The sequence below is a fragment of the Anas platyrhynchos genome, chromosome 2 (assembly GCF_047663525.1).
Source record: "Anas platyrhynchos isolate ZD024472 breed Pekin duck chromosome 2, IASCAAS_PekinDuck_T2T, whole genome shotgun sequence".
In the NCBI taxonomy this organism is placed as follows: Eukaryota; Metazoa; Chordata; class Aves; order Anseriformes; family Anatidae; genus Anas; species Anas platyrhynchos.
In genome coordinates, this window is record NC_092588.1 from 135,353,930 (window position 1) to 135,368,547 (window position 14,618).

Below are 14,618 nucleotides of genomic sequence, written 5' to 3' on the forward strand. Positions count from 1 at the left end.
TTCTTACAAAACACACTTAAAACTTAAAAACTTGCAGTATTTCTCTCAACAACTCTACCAAAGTTCTATTTAATAATCCCAAACTATGAGGATTTCATTCATATTACAATAAGCTGCAAGCCATTAGTTTCCCTGTACTAAGATTTATGTGGGTAACCTTTGTAGAAGACTCAAATGCTGCATGGATTCAATTTCTCTCATAACTTGAGGTAGGTGTTTCACCTTATATGTATTCCCTGAAAATTGTCTTAGGCTGAATTTCTGCATAAAAACAGAACTTCAAGGCTGTCAAACCAGTGCCCTGTTTTAAAACTAAAACTTCTGACTAAAGAGTAATTTAAAAGGCAGACTTAGTAGTCAGTAACTATTGCTATAAATTTCTTCCACCATAAAATTAAGCTTCAGGGAGAAGCACAATAAAACTCTTGTTTTAAGAAGTTATTGAACAGAATCATACAATCATTTACACTAAAAAAGACCTTAAGATCATCAAGTCCAACCATCACCCTAAAACAAGAAGTGTCTGAGTCCTGCCTGCTTGCAGATTCGCTGTTCTTAAATAAGTAGAAAGGTACCTTTCTGTATTAAACAAATGATATAAAGACCTAGGATGGATTTAAATCTTTTAAACTGTCATTGCATCGTTTTACTATCACTTCATAGCACAAAGAACATTCCGACTCAAAGAAGTCTTTAATCAAGGTAGACTTTCAAACCCTGCAGCAAGAAATATTAGCTTTTTTTTTTCCCCAAGAGATAAATCTATAAAACCTCCCTAGAAAGCCATTCCCTTGCCTAAGATCAACGCCTGCCCTTCTATCAAAGCTATCTGGTAAAAAAAACAACTATCCAATCATCTCTAAATATGTTAAAATCTTCAGTAAGAATCATCTACTGCAGGCAGCTCTCAAATGCTCACTTAAGATTTAAATTTTCTAGAACAAATTTGTGTTTATCTGTAAACAACACTGGTGTAGGGAAAAAATAGTTTTGATTACTTGTTCTTCTTGTTTGTTGCATACCTTCTGTGTCTCATGAATGGGTATGACAAACACCAGAGCTAGCAAAGGCAACCAGCACCTTGCTCTGGATATATAAATAGGTTTCAATAGGCCCCAGCATCCCCCTTTTCCTCATCTTAATTTCATCCAAAAATCAAAGGGACAACTCTTCAGTCTAAGGGGGATTCAAACCAAAGCTGAAAAGCCCAGCTGAATACAGGGCTTACAGTTCAGAGAAGATGACTAACATCCCCAAACGGGTGAATTAATACATTTTGTATCAACAAATTCATTATTTGGCAGGGTCCCATTTTTACCGACGGTATTTGGTGCGTAAGACTTTCAAAGAGCAGTGCTGTAGACCCTTGTGATTTGGCTCATAACTTCAGAGGTATAAAAAACTACATTTTGCCTGGAAATGTACTGGTAGAGTGAAAAAATGTATTGCTTATGGGAAATACCACTTAACCACAAGGCAGTCAGACTTTACTCTAGTTACAGCTTCCAGATTTTGCTTCAAGCTGTAGCTCTTTGCAGAATCCAAACTTGAGGTGACAAAAGCATTAAAAAAGTGTTGAAAAAAGTGGCAAAAAAGAAATGGCTGTAACATTTACACCTACTACTACCAGTATTTGCAGAAAAGTAGCAAGAGACTCAAGATCATGGGGCTGTGAACTTGAATAATAAACAACTGACACATTCCTTCATTCTGGGAAACATCAACACGACCATTTCTTCAGGTTTTACTAAAAGGGTGATGAAAACAGCTACATTTATGGTCTGTTTCTCTATGCAATGCTATGTATTTATACCTATTAAAGCTATATATGTATGTATACACACATATATACAAATATGCGTATAAAACATATGAAAATGTATCTATGCGTAGAAAAATAAAACCAAAATAAAAACCAAAAAGTAAAATGAAATTATACTGGTAGTTCTGATAGCTGGAGACCAAAACAAACCCGAACCTGCTAAAAGACCGTGAAACTTGCTGATTTTGATGCAAGGTACTTATGTATACTATATAAACTACACAGCAAATTGCACTACTTTATGCAGTACAAGGAAACTTTATGGAACCTTTATGCAAGGTACTAGAAAAGGAAAAGCAACAAGGAAAATTAATCTGCATAGGATTCCTTTTCACAACATGCCCTCTAGTCCTTGAGTTAACTAGTACATTTACGTCCACCTTACTATTAAAAAAGTTATACTGCAAACTCCAGTGAAAGCATAAACCTATAGCTAGCAGCTTTTTGAGCATTAAGAGAAGTATGCCCAAGCCATATACTGAAAACCCAAGCTCTTTTATTCAGTAATTTAAGAATCTCATGTAATGAATTAAATCATAGTTATTGAATCATTCAGCTTCCAACACAATGGGTCAATACTGATGCATAAAAACCTTGAATAATCACCGTTATGTCATTAACCTGAAGTACTTCCCCCTAAAATGTACTGTAACAAACAACTGTAGTGTTCTAGGAAGCACTTCATTTTTTTTTTAGTCATGACTGACAGCTGCATACAAGTATAGGTTAGTTTAAACAGTGTTGTGAAAAATATTATTTCCCTAGGCAGCCTCAACTAGCACAATAATTATTGTTTTTTATTATTATTTATTTTTTATTCATTGTGTGGTAGTAGAAAATTATTTATTACTTGCAGGTACTTCTCTGTTTCATCAACTCTTAACCTTCCCCCAAAGCCCAAGAATCTGTATGCAGTAAAAAGAATAAATAAATAAAAATGGGTAGGAGACAGTGCCTATTTCTATTTTAAGATAAAGAATCTGCTGACAGATCATTAAACTCTGCCTATTTATCAAACAAAACCAAAAACAAAATACCGTGGGACTACTACCCCAACTTTTTATAAGCCGTAAATTCAGTTGGCCCCTTGCCTAAGAACTGTTATGAGCATTGCCAGAATTCCTGTAAACATTAGTAATATACTGCTAAAAAAGGAGCAAGGTTAAACCAGGAGCAATCTGGGCTAATGACAAAACATAGGAAGCAGTGGAGAGGCTGTCAAGGACACTGTACTCCACTGCTGATGGAGGTCTGTGAAGAGCTAATTCTTCATTCTGAAATTTGAAGTCTTCACAAACATTTTAAGATCTCTTATGTCAAGGACTCCACTCTGGCCCCAGATGCTGTATTTTTCCTAAACAGAAATGCCTTCAATTTTTTCCCATTCCTATGACTCTTATCAAATACAGTACATCTGGCAAAATGAATTAAATCCACTTCCTGAGTACTCAAACAATTTCTGCAGATTTTCATAGATAAATGTTAATTTGAGGATCAAGTCCAAACTATGGTGTATATGAATCATATCTTAGAGCAATCTAAGGTTAAAATGGGAATCTTTGCCAACATTTGCTCCTCTGGGCTTGTTTCACTTATGGGCTTAATGTAACGTTCAATGCAAAAATACTGCCTAGAACTCAAGCACAGTGTTCAATCTCTCTTAAACTGGCTCAAAAAAGCCTCACAATCTTTTTCACAGCATTGCTGCAATTTCACCTATTGCCTCCCCAGACAGCTTGTCTCAAACAGATTATTAGTGATTAAGGGTAGGTCAGCACCTGGACCTGATTCCAGTTTGGGATTGACTCACGTTGACATAGCAACCCATCACCTAAAGACCTCTAAGAAAGGTCTTACACAGATACACATCAACAAAGAACCTGCTATTTTATTTACTAAAAAGACGCAAATATCTTGAAAAGTTTGTTTCGGTGGTTTTGTGTCAGCTATTAGGACTGAGTATGAACTTTTGTAAGTAGCAACCTTTGGCTTGGCAGAACACAGAAGACGTAGAGGGACAATGTGCAGGAGTGTCCAAGGGACGCAATGGAATTGTAGAGCACAGATCCAAAGATACTCTACACTAAAAGCAAGGAACACAAAACTTGGTTAATCCTTATAGTTGTTATGCTGTGGGACAAAAAAAAAAAATCATACTTTATACATAGTTCTAAAGCCTGTCAGAAGGAACAGCAGCACCAAAACCATTCCTGATGCGAAAAGGTGTCAAAAACATCCTGAAGTTACCCTTAATTGGAGAATGATTGGATTTTGTTTTGGAGTGCTTTGAGTTTGTTCTGTTGTTGGACAATTAGGAATGCTGCTTCCATGATCCACTGAAAAGCACTTCTGGCTTTTATTTCAATAATCTGAGATTTCAAAAGAAAAAGAGCTGCATGCCAAATTAGAAGTGGCTTCCACTGGAACTGGCTGCTTACCAGCAACTTTTGTGACTAAATGTCTTCTGTGATGCAAAATCTGTATGATTTTCATCTTTCTCTGGCCCATAAAGCTATACGTTTCTTTAGAGTTAGAATCAAATCCCTAACTTAGGTGTGATCCTCTCAGCCTCCTTTCCAAATGCCTCCTTTGAACCCATTTTTCCAAAAAGACTATCCACACAGAATGATCTTTCCAGGTAATTGTGAGATTCTTTTTATATTGGTTCAAACAAATGCCGGATGAAATAATAAGCATGAAACTACCAAGGATTGGGTTCATCTTCACCATTTAAACACACAACTTTGTATTTCTGCACACAGACTGTTATCTTCATATCAGCTTGTAAATCACCTTGCAGTGTATGACATCTAGTGTTGACATTATTTATGTGGCAAAAATGATGACATTACACAATTACTAATGGGCCTTGTAGCAGTTCTATTCTTTTTCTTTCTCAAAGGCTATGAATGTAAAATAGAGATTGTCTCATCTTCCTCTCTCCCTTCCTCCCTCCAGAAAAAACTTTCAATCTGTACATTGCTTGATCTTTAATGATACCAACAGAATACACTTTTTATTCTTCTTAAATGTCTCAGTAAAATCATTTTATTTAAATTGAAAAATATGTAATTTTTAAAAAATGATTCACCTACAGTTTATATATATAACGTCACTGAATATGTTAGCTAGATATTGCATTTAGCTGTAAGAGGTAATTATTTCTGACAGATTTCAGTTTATCAGAAACTGCAAGTCTCCCAGTCACTCACTATTCCTGTACCCACTGAGGCAGCAGGTTCCTCTGATGAGGAAGCCACGTGTGCCTCCAGCTCCAGGGTGAGGTTAAGCCATTTGACACAATGAATGATTCAGCGGGTACCAATCAACACGACAGTCACAAACTCTACCTGGTAACAAAGTCAGTTGAAATAAAGATTCAGTCCTCCTTGATTAGGACCAAAGCTATGCTTTATTCCTTTACAACTCAAATATAATTTTACTTTGCCTGTGGTCAAATAGTCACAGGGTTCTGCTAAGAAGAACAGACAACACGGAATAAAAAGTCTTTAACAGCATACTGCATCGATGTATCTCATCTTTCCATTCACAAACATCGAGATCTTATTTATGCAGTATGTGATTTTCAAGGAAACAAAAAGGACAATGCAGGGAATAGATGGCAAGTCTAATAACAACATTTGAACAATCTTTAAACATGTGGAGGAAAGAGCACCGCAACCTAAGATTTCTGGTATTATAAAGCGTGCAAGGTGAAACCATAAACAAACACACTCAACAGCAGAACCTGTAACAGGCACCACACATATTCAACATACTAAGATTAAAATTATCAGAAATCAGTCAGGAAAAGTTCTTTTTTAAGAGGCAAAACCATAGCAGCTGACAGTCATTTGAGCTTTACTTGTAGGCCAGGCTACCATTAATATAAAGTCTGCCTGCTGTTGCGTATGGATTTTTGCGTTTGGGTTTTAGGATGAGAACAATGCTGGTAACACATGGATATGAAGTTGTTGCTGGCAGTGCTCACCCAGAGCCAAGGCCTCTCCTGCTCCATGCGCTGCCCGGCCAGTGAGGGGCTGGGGGTGCACCGGGAGCTGGGAGGGCACAGCCAGGACAGCTGGCCCAGGCTGCCCAAAGGGGTGTCCCACCCACCCCATGGGGCATCAGGCTCTGCAATAACAGCTGGGGAGAGGAGGAGGAATGGGGGAGACATTTGGAGTGATGGCACTTGTCTTCCCAAGGAACCATTGTGCATAATGGGCCCTGCTTTCCTCGGAGTGACTGTCACCTGCCTGCTGATGGGAAGGAGCAAGAAAATTCCTTGCTTTGCTTTGCATGCACTCACAGCTTCTGCCTTACCTCATAAATTGTATCTCAGCCCATGAGTTCTCACACATTTACCTTCCCTGTTCTCGCCCCCATCCCGCCTGGGGAGAGCAAGTGAGCCGTGTGGTGCTGAGCTGCCTGCCGGGTTAGGCCACAGCTCTCCACTTGAGAGAAGTCATGTTCTGAGATACAGGCTGCACAGATCTCCCTCCAACGTATCCAAAACTAGTTTTCAACATGACTGCAAAAGGAATAACAACCAACAAAAACTGGCATGGGAAGTCCCAAACGTGCTGTAAACAATACAATGCTCCCTCTGATGTCAACAGATTTTCTGTCAAGTTTATCCCATGCAGCATATTGGTGGTCTCAACAGACTTTCTCTTGTGACATTATAATTGCCTAGATCAGTCCTTATTGAAATCTCTTAAGTAGCTATAGAAGCTAGATTAGTTAAGACAAGGCTGTAGCATGCGTTGACCTGAAATACCCAAAGCTGCACATTTATTAACTTATCAGGAAATTTCAGCTGAGAATCCACTGGTATTTGATCTGCTCTAATTCTACTGCAGTGAAAATTACTTCCCAAATCCTAGCAATGAAACAAGAAATACTTCCTATAGCCAGGTCTTGGACACATCTACCTACGTTTCTCTCTGGCTTGTTTAGTTATGCATTAAATGTATGAGTTCCTTTACCATTATCACTGTTAGACAGGCATCAAGAATGTTAAAAAAAAAAAGTGACTTTTTTCAGTTTCAGGATTCACCCCAATTTCCACACTCTTTTGTAACAGGAAATCTTTACTTTTGCTGTTCTAGAAAAAATCAGCTTCACAAGCCCCTTCTGTCCCCCACAGCCTCATGTTTCTGTCACCTTCTCTCCTCTCCTCTTCACCGTCAGCTCAGGACCAGGAGTAACTGCTACAAACAAGCCACCTTGGGCTCGGATACTCACAAAGTGCTCAAACGTAGCAGTATGAAGCATAAATTGGAAAAAGTCTGTCATAGATTCAAAAAGCTTCCGAGTAAAATTACAATACTGAAAGTAACACCACAACATACCTTGCAGAGTTACAGGTTATCTAAGAAGGTTTTTCCTTTCAACCATGAGTAGTTTCCCCATGATTTCCAGGCACTCCATCTCAGCCACCCACTGGAAAAGCCTATGCTGATGTCTTATTTCGGGAGTGGTTCACCACCAGCCAGACCCTGGTGGATACCTTTCCAAATTGATAGCATTTCTTTGAAGCTGAGCAGTCAGGTGGTCCCAAATATACCTTGGGATTAGGGGGAAAAAAGCCTGAGGGCAGCTGAGGTACTTGATCATCCGAAGACTGAATTTTCTAAAGAAAATAAATCCCCTGTGTGCTCTTGCTCTGTAATATTTTTAAACCCATTTACTAAATGAAATTTAAACTATCCTCTTGAACAGGAATCTTCTGTCAAGACTTTCATTCATAGGGGATTGTGATAAATGTTAATGTAGAGTAGGATCAATTTGTATGTCGTACAAAGCTCTCAAAATCAATGTGAGTATTACGCATCTTTTATTACTTCTTGACGTTTCTGATGGTTATGTAACCTTTTATTTTTCTTCCCTGAGTCTTACCTATCATTCATGGAAGACTACCTGTTTATTAGCCTGCAATAAACACAATTTGAATAGTGAGATCAATACAATTTTGTAACACAGATGACATTTCTTATCCAGATCTATTAACAGCCAAGGCAAACTTCTCTGGAAGTCAATGCTGAATTCAAGTACCAACAGCAGATGTCCATAGACTGTAACACAAAATCACTTAGTAAATGACACTCAAATTGTTCTCATGATATTTACAATATAGTCCAAGAAAGTAAACTTGAAACTTTTAGTTCTTTGCTTCCAAAACGGAAAGCAACCTTATTTTCTGGAGAGATTTTCTGGCAGCTCAAGAGAGGCAAGGTGCTGTGGCCCCACATCCCTAGGTCCAGCCGGTGTAGAGGCTGAGCATGCATCTCCAGCAGACACACACACAACCTTATGTGTGCAATATGGTATGTGGTGATCCAGAAAGACAGAAACAGCACGGACATGACCACAAGTGGCAACTGTTGGCCCTCATTCTATTTCACTCTCTAGGTGAGTAGGATGAAGGTCCAACAGTGGGAAAAATATACATCTGAAGTCAGGACAGACAGCAGTGATCAGGCACAGGGCATGGCCAAATATACGGACCAGCCACCTGTTTACACATCCTGACTGAGCAGAGCAAGTGAGACAGCTCTCGGCCCCTGGGAACTGCTGAACTACACAGCTTCTGGCAACTTCAAGCAGTACTTCGAACGTTCTCATTCGTGCTAATTAGCCACAAGCAGCAGATTTTGGTTTTTAAACATTAAAAGCTTGGTAAAACAAAGTGATCTGTGAGGTAAACATTATATCGGCTGCAGACTGAGCAAAAGTTACATATTAACTGAATGCCTAACTATTTTCCATCTTTTATTTCAACATTACTAATATATCAAAGCTTTCTATGCTACTTATGAGAAATTATCATAGATATAATCTGAGTATTTTAATACGTTCTTGCTGAATCTTGTGAAGAGAAAAGAAACTAATGGCACATTTTCAAAGATATATCAGTGAGTATGAGGCTACAGTTTGATTATACACTAAATACAGTTTCTGGACTGTAAAAGCTGGATGAAAAGCACAGCAACCAGGTGACTCAGATTGCTGACCTTGTATAAAACAACTACATGGTTCAAAATGGTTGAGAAATTTTTGTCTGTGTAAGTTTCTGCCTGGAGAGTTCATGATGGATTATGTAAGGTTTGATCAGATCAGGTGTTTTTCTTCATGACCCTTTAAACTTTTATCCAGTTCCTTTATTTTCTTCACCTCTGAGATGACTATACCAGGATGTCCTCAGCTCCCTTTCATTGCAAACTTAGTGCCTATGATTTCACTGAGTCTTTTGACAGTCACCACTAGCCATACATCAGGGATTTTGTCCCGTTGTTTTAGTATTGGGCAAGAGCCCTGTCAGGTTATTTCTGAACATTCCAGAACATCTCTCTTAATATATCGTGTTATTCAAAAGGTGTACTGACAACTGCATCATGCTACTCTATTTTGAGAAATGAATATGGACATGTTAGTTCATATCTACCTACAACAGCACAAGTATCAGCCTATGAAGAAAAACTGAACATTATGGCATAGAAAATATTGTCTAGAATTTGAGCTACAAGTCACTGTCACTGTAGGTTCCCAAATATTTAAACCATTCCATAAAGAAATATATATACAAAATTACAGTATTATGGGCATCCCATAACTGCAAATCTCTCTCAAAATAATAACAGATTAAAGTTCGATTATTTTTAGATACTGTACCTCACCTGTAAATCGATGCATTCATTTCAATGTTCAGTTTATTTAATCTCTACCATATCCAGGACTTTCAGTACCAAAGGGAGGAGGCTTAACTGGGAAACACTTGTGCCCTTTCTACTATCGACTTTGCAAACAGGTACAGTATAAGTACAATATTTATTCACCCTTACTATGTCTTTCACATAAAAAGGAAAAATTGTTCTCTAGTATGTGTCACTGATGAGTTTTGAACAAAGCCATTGCAAAGACAGATGAAAAGTAGTAAAAAAAAAAAAAAAAACAAAAAAAAAAACACAACAAATTACTCAGCAAAAATGACAATTCCAAACGTCCAGGATTTCATTAGCAGATTCTAGCAAATACAGGTAACTTCACCATTTACTAGCAAAAAAAATTATAAATCATGGACAGAAATTAGAAAAAGGAATGATTCTTTTGATCATTTGTTTGTAACATGCACAAAATAAAACTGCATTGTCCTGTGAGACTTAGATTCTAAAGGTCCCACATAGCTAGTAGTAAATGTGATTTCTAAAATACTGATTATTTTTAATGCAAAGCAGTTATTCTAGATCTCATCATAATGGCGAAATATGAATTAACTAATGGACTGCTCAGCAGACAGCAGTTATGACTCCATTTCTTTCCATTTATGCAAACAATTTCATGTTTCCTTTCAAAGAGGCTGTATTTTCTTAAACTGAGAGAAAGAACCTGCAAATTGCAGAGAAAAAAAATCACATAAAATGTGAATAAAAACTGAATGCTATTTTAAATCAGGTTTATTAAAAAAAAAAGGGGGAAAAGGAACATTTTGGCATGTTAGAAAATAAAAAAGAATGATTCAGTGGTGAAATGAAAACATCGGTTAAGTAGGGGAGAAGAGAAAAACAGCAAAAAAATCAAGGCAGATGAGAAGCTATAAAGTTTAACAAGTTGTTAAATGAATCTAAAACACCAAGGAAAAAAATATGGTTAGTGGCTAGTAAAGTCCCTCAACATAAGAGGGACAACACAAACTTGAATACCACAGGCCCATGAGTAGATATAAACACTGAACTAAAAAGAATATTGAAAAAAAAAAAAAGAGTATATATTTATATTCTATTTCCTAATATAAATAAGAGGCTATTTATGAAATTCTCTCTAACTCATTACCTACTAAAGAAGAGGTTTAGCAATGTCTACTTGGAATAAGATTCATGAAACACTAGGCTGGAACAGCTTGTACCTGTGATCTCTGTACATGGATAAGATGCCTAACTCTTTGATGTTAATCTTTAATTGATTTTAAAGCACTGACAAAAAATACAGAAGAATGGAAGTAGCTAACATTAGGGATTGCTGTGCATGTCAACTGCAGCAATAATAAATTTATTCATTATCATGATATTCACATTTGCTGCTATTAACCAAAATGGAAGAATAAAAGCTGCCTGTTTATTCTTTAACACAAGAATAAACATACTGTCCCACCTGGAAATCTATGCAATCAGTATGGTATCAATTAGGTATGATACAAACAGATCATTTTAAAACAGGAAAACACATTAAGAATAGTGGAATGGGCATGACTTTTAAAAAAACAACTATGGTATAGCAATCTTCAGAAAGCAAACTAAAACTGTCCAAGATTAATGTTATGAAGAAGGAGCAGACACTAAAATTAATACCTAAAAATAAAATTAACGCCTGTTATAGCAGCCTGGGATTATAGACTAACTTGCATGTTTTCTATTACTATTTGAAAATCTTACAAATTCTGTCTGCAGCACACATACATATGTACGTATATATACACACACGTAAGATATTTATAACTCAGCTATAACTCTTGCATTTCTTAGACCAGTATATACACAAATAAAACACTGAATTATACTCACCCTAGGATACGGTTCATTCCATGCCTAGCAGCATAATGTAGTGGAGTATTGTGCTGGTAAGTTTCTCCATAAGAAGTATTTGGGTCAAGAGTTTCTTTTAGTTGAGGATTGCTCTCATATATTTGGCAGGCCAGATTTTCATCTCCATTTATAAGAGCTTTGCGGAATTTGGTAGTTGTATTTCCCATGTTGCTATTCTAGCTATCAATGGCACTTTTTCCTTTCCCCTTCATCCACTTGCGAGGTTCTGTAACATGCTTCACAGCCTAAAAAGACAAACAGTATTTCAGTTATTCCGTAAAGCACTCTTTGCTAGATGAATTCACCTTGAACTACAGCACTGTAAGCATGCATGTGAAGATTACTTAGGGCCTGTAAATTCTGTTCATTAATCGATGAAGCCCTTATAGACACACACAAATTTCCAATTCTTCATGGACTATTTCCCTATTAAATATTTTAACTACATAGACTCTTTAAACATACAGAAAATAAAAAGATGGTCAATATCCGTCTGTATTAGCAGACAAGGATGAATTTCCGTGAAAGAGAAGTGAATTAGAGATTAGGACAGATTCCAAATCATAGCAAAAACAAAGTCAAATCCTTAAACAAGGAGGTAAAATTCTTCCAAAGCATGCACGAAATCAGACCAGAGTTAACTGTTACTTACAGAATATCAAGTAAAAATGTGCTTGAAGTACCTAGGCACATGTTGATGGGCGTAAGCAGCAGGTTTTTGTGCCAGCAAGACCAATACACAAAGCACAGGATTTATTATCATAAAATCATTGTGGCCCCATCTTAACAGTACTGCTAAGCAGATTCTTTAAAATGTTAATCCTGTTTGAAAAATGACACAGACCAACAGCAGATCGATCCATACAACGCCAGGCATTATAGTGGCACTACCTAATTGGACCTTACAAGAACTTCAAGGAACTGCCAGCTGCCCTATTCCCCTGCCTCTCACCTTTATCTGAGGTAGGGGACCAGCAGATGGAGTTATAGGAAGCCTGGGCAAACAGAGCATCCCAGCACAGCTCAGCTCATGAGATGGGACAGCAGAGGCTTATCGGGCCGGGCCGTGCAGTCTGAAAGAGCACATTGCATTTTGTGTCAGAGGGACAGAGAGGGGACTCAGCACCAGGCTGCAGCTGGTAGCACAGTGAACCTTCCAGGAGGTTTCTTTTGTGCACGAGTCACCCCGTGCACACTGCTCCATGCCAGATCCTTCCCCCCACAACACGCTCTCTGGGATCCAAATATGCCAGGCACAGCAGGTTAGGAAACTGAATTTGACTGTGTTTGGTACCTACAATCAGGCAGGGCAGGAACCTCTATGTGCCCAGTACCTTATGTTCTGTTGGTTGGGACCATCTCAAACTTCCCTATTTGCTCTCCAGCAAAGTCACCAGGCCCAGACCACCTTGTAGACAAAACAGAGGAATGCAAGGGGTCTACTGTTGCAGAAAATCTAAGCGAATCAGGATGTATATATAATCCATGTGAAAAGGATTTGGGGAAACTATGGGGAACAGCTACAATGCACTTTTGTTTCCCCAGAGCAGTCCTTTCATGAGCTGCTTCAGCTATTATGAACTTACAAGTCACATTAATTGCAAGAGTAACAACAAGCAGGACTGAGCAAGCTTGGACACTTTTACTCTGCATCCAAGTCTCCTACAGCTTTGCTCAGGCCCCATGCTGTACGGGATGTTGCTGGCTGGAGCCTTGTGCTGTCCCCTCTCTGCAGTTCCTCTGACAGGTCATTTGGTGAAGAAGAAGGAAGACTTTTCATCCTGACATCACCAGTGCATGTCCCTCGGTCTGGGCCACTCCAGAAGGAGTGCAGTGCCCTTGGCGGCCTCCACTTTCATCCCCTTTTCCTTCAAAACTGTGGCGAAGCAATGCTTTTTTTGGAGTTGTGTCCTACTGCTTGATGCCACTGTGGGACAGAGATCTGCTAAATGAGCTAACTCAGCACGCTGAGCCTGGTGACCCCGTCCTCCCCTGCCATCAGAGTCAAGCAACTGCATTAAGCACCTGCACGCTTCTCATAATAACATAGAAGTAGGTACCCTGAAAGCAGATGCACACCCTGTTATAAACACAAACCAAAGTCCAGATTCTTCAATCACACTGGATTCTGCAGCATTTTGTGTCTTTCTGTGGTCCCTGTATTTTACAATATAAGCATATCCCGATACTATGTTCGTAGTCTTCAAGAAGGCTCCTGCATGTTCACATTACCACAACACAGCTTTCAGTGCTTTAGATTAATGTGCTTCCAGATATACAAATAGCTGCATTACTGTAAATATTCCATAGTTTTAGGCTTTAATGAAACAGCGTATCAAACCATGAAAACATCTTTACCCTTTTCAATAAACCGGCAGTTCATTATTTCTCTCCACATAAACCAAAATAAATAATGTCTAATACCTTCACCAGCTGGGATCTCAAAAACAACTTGAAAGAATAACTTTCAGTCAAGCAGTCAAGTTTGTTAATAAGAAAAGTTTACGCTATTGTATTACCCATTAGTCCTCTATCCACCACCAATATTTCTTGAGGCCATAAACAAAATTAGACAAGAACAAATGCCTGAGAGATATCACATTACTCAAATCTTCATGAAATCAATAATGCAGATCCCACTAGTGCCCTCAATGAGAAAAAAAGCACAAAAACTTCTCCCATGGTCTGAAATTAGAAGATAAGAGCATCAATTGCTGCACACTTATTTCGGGCAATTAGCACATGGCTAGCTTGCGTCAGCTGCAGCACATGCTGCCTCCTGCCCCATGCATTGAACAAACCTGGCGATGGATGAAAGGGGGTGCTAGGAGTCTAAGGAGATCAGATGGTGCCCTCAGGGAACCTGAGAAGATGGGGCAGGGTGATTCTGCTGAGAAGCTGAAGCACAATTTAGGTTGGATATTAGGAAGAACTTCTTTACTGAAAGGGTTGTGAGGCATTGGAATGGGCTGCCCAGGGAAGTAGTTGAGTCACCATCCCTGGAGGTCTTTAAAAGACATTTATATGTAGAGCTCAGTGATATGGTTTAGTGGAGGACTTGTTAGTGTTAGGTCAGAGGTTGGACTTGGTGATCTTGGAGGTCTCTTCCAACCTAGATGATTCTGTGATTCTGTGCTATTTAGGCAGAGGTCTGTGAATGCATGGGAGAACCCATGTCTGTGGAGGGTGGCTCTAGAGAAATTAAGAGCTCAAGT

General features: G+C 38.5%; 1 protein-coding gene across 4 annotated transcripts in view; it reads right to left on the reverse strand.

The window, feature by feature from the left end:
* The window catches only part of ANKIB1 (ankyrin repeat and IBR domain containing 1), a 97,278-nt gene that overhangs the window by 53,882 nt on the left and 28,778 nt on the right, over positions 1–14,618 (reverse strand). For all 4 annotated transcript variants that reach the window (XM_027450764.3, XM_027450763.3, XM_072033644.1 and 1 more), the window contains exon 2: positions 11,383–11,648. In XM_027450764.3, coding sequence (XP_027306565.1) covers positions 11,383–11,570 — 188 coding nt within the window. In that variant the 5' untranslated portion in view covers positions 11,571–11,648. The remainder of the gene's footprint in view (positions 1–11,382; positions 11,649–14,618) is intronic.